Source organism: Salmo trutta, chromosome 37 (assembly GCF_901001165.1).
Source record: "Salmo trutta chromosome 37, fSalTru1.1, whole genome shotgun sequence".
Lineage (NCBI taxonomy): Eukaryota > Metazoa > Chordata > Actinopteri > Salmoniformes > Salmonidae > Salmo > Salmo trutta.
The window spans coordinates 12,995,572-13,006,084 of record NC_042993.1 but is presented as its reverse complement, the minus strand read 5'-3'; the positions used below and the strand labels follow the sequence as shown (position 1 = coordinate 13,006,084).

Sequence of the window (10,513 nt, the reverse complement as noted above, 5' to 3'; positions counted from 1 at the left end):
AAACGAAAATCCGAGACACTCAAATTAGTAAATTACGTTTGGTATGGTATGTATTAATTTGTAGTTATCCATCATCTATTTCGTATGATATGTTATGAATTCCAATTTGTTGTGGCCAAAGTTAAACTCTAACATTAGCTAGGTGGCTAACATAAGCTAGGCTAGGGGTTAGGGTTAACTTGTTATGGATAGGGGGCAGTATTTTCACGGCCGGATAAAAAACATACCCGATTTAATCTGGTTATTACTCCTGCCCAGAAACTAGAATATGCATATAATTAGTAGCTTTGGATAGAAAACACTCCAAAGTTTCTAAAACTGTTTGAATGGTGTCTGTGAGTATAACAGAACTCAAATGGCAGGCCAAAACCTGAGAAGATTCTGTACAGGAAGTACCCTGTCTGACCATTTCTTGGCCTTCTTTGTCATCTCTATCCAAAACAAAGGATCTCTGCTGTAACGTGACATTTTCTAAGGCTCCCATAGGCTCTCAGAAGGTGCCAGAACGTTGAATGATGACTTTGCAGCCCATGACTGAAAAACAGTAGCGCATTTGGTAAGTGGTCGATCTGAGAACAATGAGACGGGCGCGCGTGCACGTGAAGAGTCCATTTTAGATTATCAGTCTTTGAACGAAAACAACGACTCCCGGTCGGAATATTATCGCTATTTTACGAGAAAAATCGCTTAAAAATGGATTTTAAACAGCATTTGACATGCATCGAAGTACGGTAATGGAATATTTTGAATTTTTTTGTCACGATACGCGTCCGCGCGTCACCCTTCGCTACCCTTCGGACAGTGTCTTGAACGCACGAACAAAACGCCGCTATTTGGATATAACTATGGATTATTTGGAACCAAACCAACATTTGTTGTTGAAGTAGAAGTCCTGGGAGTGCATTCTGACGAAGAACAGCAAAGGTAATCAAATTTTTTTTATAGTAAATCTGAGTTTGGTGAGTACCAAACTTGGTGGGTGTCAAAATAGCTAGCCCGTGATGGCGAGCTATCTACTCAGAATATTGCAAAATGTGCTTTCACCGAAAAGCTATTTTAAAATGGGACACCGCGATTGCATAAAGGAGTTCTGTATCTATAATTCTTAAAATAATTGTTATGTTTTTTGTGAACGTTTATCGTGAGTAATTTAGTAAATTCACCGGAAGTGTTCGGTGGGAATGCTAGTTCTGAACGTCACATGCTAATGTAAAAAGCTGGTTTTTGATATAAATATGAACTTGATTGAACAAAACATGCATGTATTGTATAACATAATGTCCTAGGAGTGTCATCTGATGAAGATCATCAAAGATTAGTGCTGCATTTAGCTGTGGTTTTGTTTTTTGTGACATTATATGCTAGCTTGAAAAATGGGTGTCTGATTATTTCTGGCTGGGTACTCTCCTGACATAATCTAATGTTTTGTTTTCGTTGTAAAGCCTTTTTGAAATCGGACAGTGTGGTTAGATAAAGGAGAGTCTTGTCTTTAAAATGCTGTAAAATAGTCATATGTTTGAAAAATTGAAGTTTTCGGATTTTCGAGGAGTTTGTATTTCGCGCCACGCCCATCATTGGATATTGGAGCAGGTGTTCTGCTAGTGGATTGTCTAGATGTAAGAGGTTTTAAGGTTAGGGGTGTAGTGCTGCCGGAGTGCAGAGGAGAGGTGCTCCCTCACTTTTTGCAATTTGAGAATACATGGACCTGGTAAAATTATTTATGGAAAATGTATTCTGATAAATTCTAAATACATTTGATTGAATTCCTAGTACAATTCCATGATAAACCAAATAGATATGTACAGTACCAGTCAAAAGTTTGGACACACCTATTCATTCAAGGGTTTTTCTTTATTTTTACTATTTTCAACATTATAGAATAATAGTGAAGAAATCAAAAATATGAAATAACACATATGGAATCATGTAGTAACTAAAAAAGAGTTAAACAAATCAAATATTTTTTTTATTTGAGATTCTTCAAAGTAGTCACCTTGCCTTGATGGCATTCTTGGCATTCTCTCAACCAGCTTCATGAGGTAGTCACCTGGAATGCATTTCAATTAATAACAGGTGTGCCTTGTGAAAAGTTTATTTGTGGAATTTCTTTCCTTCTTAATGTGTTTGATCCAATCAGTTGTGTTGTGACAAAGTAGGGGTGGTAAACAGAAGATAGCCCTATTTGGTAAAAGACCACGTCCATATTATGGCAAGAACAGCGCAAATAAGCAACGAGAAAGACAGTTCATCATTACTTTAAGACATGAAGGTCTGTCAATATGGAACATTTCAAAAACTTTGAAAGTTTCTTCAAGTGCAGTTGCAAGAACCATCAAGGGCTATGATGAAACTGGCTGTCACGAGGACCACCACAGGAAAGGAAGACCCCAAGTTACCTCTGCTGCAGTGGACAAGTTCATTAGAGTTACCAGCCTCAGATTGCAGCCCAAATAAATGCTTCACAGAGTTCAAGTAACAGACACATCTCAACATCAACTGTTCAGAGACAGTGTGAATCAGGCCTTCATGGTCGAATTGCTGCAAAGAACCACTACTAAAGGACACCAGTAAGAAGAAGAGACTTGCTTGGGCCAAAAAACACGAGCAATGGACATTAGACCGGTGGAAATCTGTCCTTAGGTGTGATGAGTCCAATTTTGAGATTTTTGGTTTCAACCACCAAGTCTTTGTGAGATACAGAGTAGGTGAACAGATGATCTCCGCATGTGTGGTTCCCATCGTGAAGCGTGGAGGAGGAGGTGTGATGGTGTGGGGGTGCTTTGCTGGTGACACTAGCAGTGATTTATTTAGAATTCAAGACACACTTAACCAGCATGGCGACCACAGCATTCTGCAGCAATACGGCATCCCATCTGGTATGCGCTTAGTGGGACTATACATTTTTTTTCAACAGGACAATGACTCAAAACACACCTCCAGGCTGTGTAAGGTCTATTTTACCAAGGAGAGGGATGGAGTTCTGCATCAGATGATTTGGCCTCCGCAACCACCCGACCTCAACCCAATTGAGATGGTTTGGGATGAGATGGACCATAGAGTGAAGGAAAAGCAGCCAACAAGTGCTCAGAATATGTGGGAACTCCTTCGAGACTGTTGGAAAAGGATTCCCCATAAAGCTGGTTGAGAGAATGCCAAGAGTGTTCAAAGCTGTCATCAAGGCAAAAGGTGGCTACTTTGAAGAATCTAAAATATAACATATATTTGATTTGTTTAACACTTTTTTGGTTACTACATGATTCCATATGTGTTAATTCATAGTGTTAATGTCTTCACTATTATTCTACAATGTAGAAAATAGTAAAAAAAGAACAACAGCATTTGAATAAGTACTGTAGGTGTGTCCAGACTTTTGACGGGTACTGTTTGACAGCATAGAGGTAGGTAAATGGTGGTTTCTTCCCTGTCTTCTCTCAGGTGTTGTCGATAATGATGACGAACAATAGTCTACGCGTACACACACGTGTGTCTGCCTCGATATTCAGAAAACTCCAAGGACCCCCTCTCGAACAGTGGAACCCAGAACAATATGTGACCACTGCTGTATGCATTTGTATTTGCATTAGGCTATAGCCTACAAATAACTATACCACATACAGTAGTCACAGGCCTATTAGGCTACAGGCCTACTGAATGATTATTGTTGTTTGTTCCTGAACTGGCCAAATGGCTGAGCTATCCTTCAGCTATCCTCCAGCACCACAAGTTGGTTAAACTTTATTAACATAATTGTGCGATCCTGGCGCTGTCCTTTCAACACCACGAAGGGTGCTACACTTGCTTAAATTCACATCTCATCAAAATCTGTTGCCTACGCCTAATGGTCATTTTCATCACTTATTATTCTTATTATTATTACAAATAGAAGATTATTACTTCTCAAGATGGTGCTTGTTTAGTAGTTAGATCAATGCTGAATCAATGTCTAGATCACATAATTATGAATTTGCATTTTACATAACAGAACAGAATATAATACTATAGCATAGTAGGCCTATATCGTTACTGTTACATCAAAAACACCACCTCATCTCTAATGAGATATTAGGATGGTTAGCTGAAGCTGAATAGTCCCCCAAAAATGATAATGTGTCAAAACTCAACAGAGTTCATCACTAGGTAGGATATATACTTTGAAACAAAATACAAGAAAGGCTAATAATTTGTTAGCACCATCTGCTCTAATTCACTTAGAAACAGTAATTCAAGAAGATATAAATGCATACTCCCATGAAACTGATTATGATCAATCAAATGATTGGCATGCAGAAGCAGTTTGGACGTTTCACCGGTAAAACATCATTCACGATTGAGGGTGATGATGGCCTATTTTGAAATTAGGTAGCCTAAGCCTGTTTGATGGTATTAAAAATATAACATGTTCTTTAAACAAAATGTGTGGGCATAGCCAGATGTTGCAATTGGAGGATGCATTTTATGCATATTCTAAAATGATAGGCTATTCCATTGGCTACATCTGTCAGTACAAACTTTGATTGATGAAAACATGTTATTTTTGTGCTCCCTCACCTAACAAAATAGCACTACACCACTGGTTAAGATTAGGGTTATTATTTAGGTTAAAGGGTTAAGATTAGGGTTAGGGGAAGGGTTAGCTAACATGTTAAATAGTTGAAAAGTAGCTAAAAGGTAGTAAGTAGTTGCAAAGTTTCTAATTAGCTAAAATGCTAAAGTTGCTAGACATTTGCGTTATACTTTTCTAGCCATACCAAACTTAACATACTAATTTCAGTGTCCCAGATTTTTGTTTACTATGTGGTGTCTAGTCTATGAGACCAGCCTGGTCTATTAATCTATTAAGTGAAACTTTACTCCCGTTCCAGTGACTGCTCAGTCAAATGTGGTAGCGAAATCAATTTCCCGCTGCTGACACGCGATCCATTGTTTACAACTCACCAACCCCACAGCAAGGGCAAAAAACTGTGGTGTCTTTGTTTTGATTAGATATGCTACTTGATTATACAACCTACCTCAATATGTCAGTGTTAGAAAGATGCAATTCATTCAAGATGTAAACACATCTGAAGTAGGTCTAAAAATGTGGGGAAAGGATTTTCATTCATCAAAACGTTTTGTTAATGTTTATTTTAGATATGGAGACATATTTTAGTTGTGAATAAAAACAATGAACAATGTATTTGATATGTAACCACCTAACCAATACAATAAACAGCACTGAGCTTCTAAATCTTAAAAAATATATATATTTTACATTTTTTGAGAAACACATCCTATTATGGTTGACACCTAACACCTAAGTCCACACTTCTTATGATTTTCAAAGAGGATGTAGAGACTTTTTCCCCCCACATTATTATGAATTGACCACAACCCTGGTGTTTATAGTGTGCAAGGGACTCCAGCTTATGACTAACAGGGAGCAGACAGAAAATCAACTTAAAATATCTCTGGGAAGTTTTTCATCCCAGTTGACTAATAGTTTTTCAGATCATATGACTAATATTAATAATAGGCAATATCAGTGGAGGCTGCTGAGGGGAGGACGGCTCATAATGATGGCTGGAAAGGAGCGAATGGAATGTCATCAAACCCATAGAAACCATGTGTTTGATACCATTCCACCTACCCGGCTTCAGCCTTTACCATGAGCCAGTCCTCCCCAATTAAGGTGCCACCAACATCCTGTGGGCAATATTAATGGGGCTTCCATGAACTGTTTCTGGCAATAGACAAATGATGAGCTTATGAAACATAGAATAAAATAACCCCATTAATATACAGAAATTACTTAATTAAGTCAAATAAAACAGATATATAATGAAATAAAATTGCATGTAAACATAGAAAACAACACTATAAAAGGTAGCCTATTAAACAAACATGAACAGGTCTATTTATGTGAAATATATACAATATATCTTGAATGTGTCTAATGCTATTCTATTAATTGTACAATTAGACAGACACACAAAAGTTGAAAGATAACAGTAAGGAGATGAGTATAAATATAAATCCAAGATGTGCAAAGTTCAGTCCTTGTCAGATTTAAGCACCAGGCAGCAAGATACATGCAGTCATCCAAAAAAGAAGTCTCATTTCTGAAACTGTCGGAGATCACTGTACACGTCTGACTGAATTCCATGCAGCTCCTACAACAGTAAAGGCAAAAATAAAACAATTCAACAGGGAATGAATCATAAATGGATCACATCAGACATAAACAGTTACTCCATACGAATGTATATTCTGTATGCTTTGAGGACTGTGCTCTACTATGGTTAGTGCCTCAGTACCTGGTAGGGAGACTCTGTGATTTCTACTGTCGTCCTTTTTGATGCTGTGAGTGTTTTCCCTTTACCTGAGGAGAGGTGGCAAACAGGAGGGATTAGGGATGGGTGGAGGACGCAAGCACACACACACAAACACAGTCACACTGTCACGACTTCCGCCGAAGTTGGTCCCTCTCCTTGTTCGGGTGGCGTTCGGCGGTCGAAGTCACCAACCTTCTAGCCATCGCTGATCCTCTTTTTATTTTCCTTTGGTTTTGTCTTGTCTTGTATCACACCTGGTTCCAATCCCATTCATTAGATGTGGTGTATTTAACCCTCTGTTACCCCTCATTGTCCTTGTCGGTGATTGTTTGTTTGTAAGCTATGTGCAAGATATGTTCTGGTGTGCGACGGGTTTTGTACCCACTTGTATTATTTTGTATATTTTGGTTTTCTGAGTTTTTGAGCACTTATTAAACTGCTCCGTTTTATACCAAGTTCGATCTCCTGCGCCTGACTTCCCTGCCACCAGCAAGCACCCTTACACACACACACACCCCTCACCCTCCAGTCTGGATTCCTGTTGACTCCTCTTCTTCCGGAAGGTAGCAAAACAGAACACGGCGAGAGCGATGAGGAGGGTCAGGATGATGTCACAGGCAATGATGCCCACCACGGCCCCCATATCTATCTGATAGCAGTGGCCACAGTCTGGAGAGAGAGAGCGTTCTGCTTATTGACCATAATCAAAACATGGTTTGTGGCACAAGAGTTTTGGGATATAGGAGGAGTTGAAATAGTAAAAAGAGTGGTTAAAGTTAAGCACCTGCTCTCAATTATTACAAAAATCGATAGTGGTATCAACAGCAGCCAAATACCTTGTTCTCCTTCGGCAGGACCTGAAAGAAAAGAGGGATCAAGAAAGAAAATAGCAATATAAGTGAAGGGAATGGTAATTCCCTTACAAAAGTGAACAGAACATGTACTGTATAATATCTATATAATATCTCTTGAATGACTCCAATGCAGGTGAAAACAAACTGTAATAAGGACATTTCTTCTTTTTGGGGACATTTCTTGTAAATTCACTCCCAAATTCACTCCCAATTCCCCCCAACTCGCACAAACAAACACTTAGACTCTTTTTCAACCATTTTTATTTGTTTAGTAAAATGAATTCTAACACTAGATATGTGTCCTTTAGAAAAGTTCTCCTATGTGTCCTTTAGAAAATATTTACTACTGACTTATTTACTTAACCTTTATTTTATCAGAGAGTCATACTTAAACCAAATGAGCCATGAATTACAGATTAGCCATGAATTACATAAATGACAGAAAATACACACATCAAAATATAAACACAAAACACAAGCAGAAAGAAAAACACAGTTATAAAAAACAAACACAATCAGTAATAAGGTCCTTAATCAACTTTCTGAATTGCCCTAGAGGCACCAGAACATCACATTTTAGTTTTAGTAATTATGTTTGGTACAGTGGGACTTTTTGTCAAAGAGCTTTATAAATGAAACCATAGCAATGTTTCAACCTACGTGACATCAAGAGGGCCAACCAGTAGAGAATGCCGTGATTTGTACAAAAATTGTTGCCAGTAATAAAGAGCAGTACACTATGATAAACTGCATCTAATGGCTTTAATGAAGTGGCAGCTGTGTTCGAAAAGTCGCCATAGTCTCGGACCGATAGCAACGTCAACTGAATAATCTGCTTTCTACTATTTAGCGAGAGGCAGGACATATTTCTATAGAAGAAGCCAATTTTTATTCTCAGCTTGTTAACTATACTGAACAAAAATGTATATGCAACATGTAAAGTGTTGGTCCCATGTTTCATGAGATGAAATAGAAGATCCCAAAAATGTTCCATAGGCACAGAAAAGCTTATTTTTCTCAAATTTGGTGCAGAAATTTGTTTACATCCCCGTGAGTGAGCATTTCTCCGATCCAAGATAATTGATCCACCTGACACGTGTGGCATATCAAGAAGCTGGTTAACAATATGATCATTACACAGGTACACCTTGTGCTGGAGATAATAAAAGGCCACTCTAAAGTGTACGGTTTTGTCACAGATGTCTAAAGTTTTGAGGGAGAATGCAATAAGCATGCTGACTGCAGGAATGTCCACCAGAGCTGTTTCCAGCTAATTGTATGTTAATTTCTCTACCATAAGCTGCCTCCAACATCATTTTATAGAATTGGCAGTACGTCCAACCGGCCTCAAAACAGAAGACCACGTGTAACCACACCAGCCCAGGACCTGCACATTTGGCTTCTTCACCAACGGGATCGTCTGAAACCAGACACCCGGACAGCTGATGAAACTGAGGAGTATTTTGGTCTGTAATAAAGCCCTTTTGTGGGGAAAACTAATTCTGATTGGCTGGGCCTGGCTCCCCAGTGGATGGACCCGGCTCAGAAGTGGGTGGGCTTATGCCCTCCCAGGCCCACCCATGGCTGAGTCCCTACCCAGGCAAGTGAAATCCATAGATTAGAGCCTAATGAATTTATTTCAGTTGACTGATTTCCTTATATGAACTAACTCAGTAAAATTGTCGAAATTGTTGCATGTTGCTTTTATATATTTGTTCAGTATAACTCATCAATATGCTTTTTAAAAGACTGGTTTTCATCTATCAGATGCCCAGCTATTTGTAAGCACGGACACGATCAATATGGAAACCATCTAAAGTACATTATGCTTAAATCATCAGACTTACTTTTATGCACTCCAGAGAACAACATATACTTAGTTTTACCTGCATTCGGTACTAATTTCAGGTCAATAAAGTTTTTATGTTATACAATGAAGGTAGACTCTAGTTCAGATAGAGTCTGGTCAACCATGGGGGCAGTAGCATACACAACAGTATCATCGGCATACAAGTGCAGGTTACAAGTTTTTTACAGACAAGTAGATATTGTTAACTGTAAAAAGTACAGGACCTGGAATCGACCCTTACGGGACACCTTTCATAATATCCAGGAAGCCTGATTTAACACCATCAGTAGATATACATTGAGTTCTGTCTGTCAAGTAATTGTTAAACTAGTTACATGCAGCCTGATCTAGGCCTCTGAATTAGCAGTGAGTGATCAACAATATCGAAAGCCTTTGACAGGTCAATGAAGAGGACAGCACAATGTTGACTTTTATCTATACACTTAACCACATCATTTACAACTAGGGATGCCTCTTTAAAGCCTCTGACTTCACAACCACAGTCCTGTTATTCCTATGATGCACATTATGTTGTGTAGAGAAACTCTATTATCAGTATGATCACAATTTAAAAACAGGTCAACTCAGTTACTTGAGAACATAACGGTTAAGGGTAACACTTGATCAGTAACATGTCAGGTAACTATTTACTAACCTTAAGCCTTATCCTAACCTTAAACATACCCCTTACCCTAACCCTTATTCTTAACCTAACCCTAACCGTAACCTTAGCATGCAGTTACTTATCAACAGATAGTTTGTTGATAATATGACCACATGTAGAGCCACTTACCAAACATTCCTTTCAGGGGAGCCACGATACAGAGGGCCTTGCCCATTTTCAGCCTGGTCCTAATAAGGAGACTAGAGGAGAGGAGAGGTCTAAGGTTCCGGGTCCTTGGTACTTTGTCCAAGGTAATCTGTCCCCAATGACTCTGTGGTAGAGCTAGCAAAACAGACAAGGTAATATGTAAACCGTAGGAGTGCTAGAGACAGTGGTCTGTGTGTCCTGTAACTGTGTGTCCGTGTGTGAGAGAGCGAAGGGGGTGCAGACTGACAAGGAAGCCAGTGAGTAAGTTTCTGTTTCTGCCCCTGTGATGTCATGTCCACATGAGTGTTGAACTCTACACACGTCAGCTCACACAGATTGATAACATGCATGTCGTTTTGAGAACACAAGACATTGTCAGTGGCTCAAATATTAAAAACCTTCCTCCCCCAATACAACTTTTTCACCCTCTTGACATAATTCTATTAATTTAGATTCATACTTAAAGCCGCAATCAGCAGTTGAAACATTAACAACGTGTGCTCCCTGCCCCTGTTTCAGGGAAACGCTGAGGGAGGTGGCTGGAGAAATGTAACCATTCTCAAATTCATAGACATTGCTATGGATGCAAGGACTGACCAGCCATGATATCAACATTATAGTTTTGACCATGTTGAGGCTATACAGTGTTCTATTAGTAGCCGCTACTGTTACTGTATTGTAATGTGTA

General features: G+C 38.9%; 1 protein-coding gene across 1 annotated transcript; it reads right to left on the bottom strand.

Annotated features, from left to right (window-relative positions):
• Nucleotides 1-5,105: 5,105 nt before the first annotated feature.
• On the bottom strand, nucleotides 5,106-10,079 carry LOC115177431 (TYRO protein tyrosine kinase-binding protein). Its single transcript, XM_029738181.1, has 5 exons — nucleotides 9,808-10,079; nucleotides 7,148-7,168; nucleotides 6,834-6,980; nucleotides 6,294-6,358; nucleotides 5,106-6,149 (listed from the first exon to the last, which is right to left on the bottom strand). Exons 1-5 carry the CDS (start codon nucleotides 9,851-9,853, stop codon nucleotides 6,093-6,095), a joined length of 336 nt encoding a protein of 111 aa, XP_029594041.1. The 5' UTR covers nucleotides 9,854-10,079; the 3' UTR covers nucleotides 5,106-6,092.
• Between the last annotated feature and the right edge of the window lie 434 nt (nucleotides 10,080-10,513).

Bases quoted from the DNA above. Each gene is read 5' to 3' on its own strand.
- LOC115177431 (XM_029738181.1), bottom strand. From the start codon at position 9,853: ATGGGCAAGGCCCTCTGTATCGTGGCTCCCCTGAAAGGAATGTTTG. The intron at 6,359-6,833 runs GTGAGGGGTGTG...ACCTCTCCTCAG, and splicing joins ACAGGAATCCAGACTGGAGG to GTAAAGGGAAAACACTCACA. The intron at 6,150-6,293 runs GTACTGAGGCAC...TTACTGTTGTAG, and splicing joins TCACAGAGTCTCCCTACCAG to GAGCTGCATGGAATTCAGTC.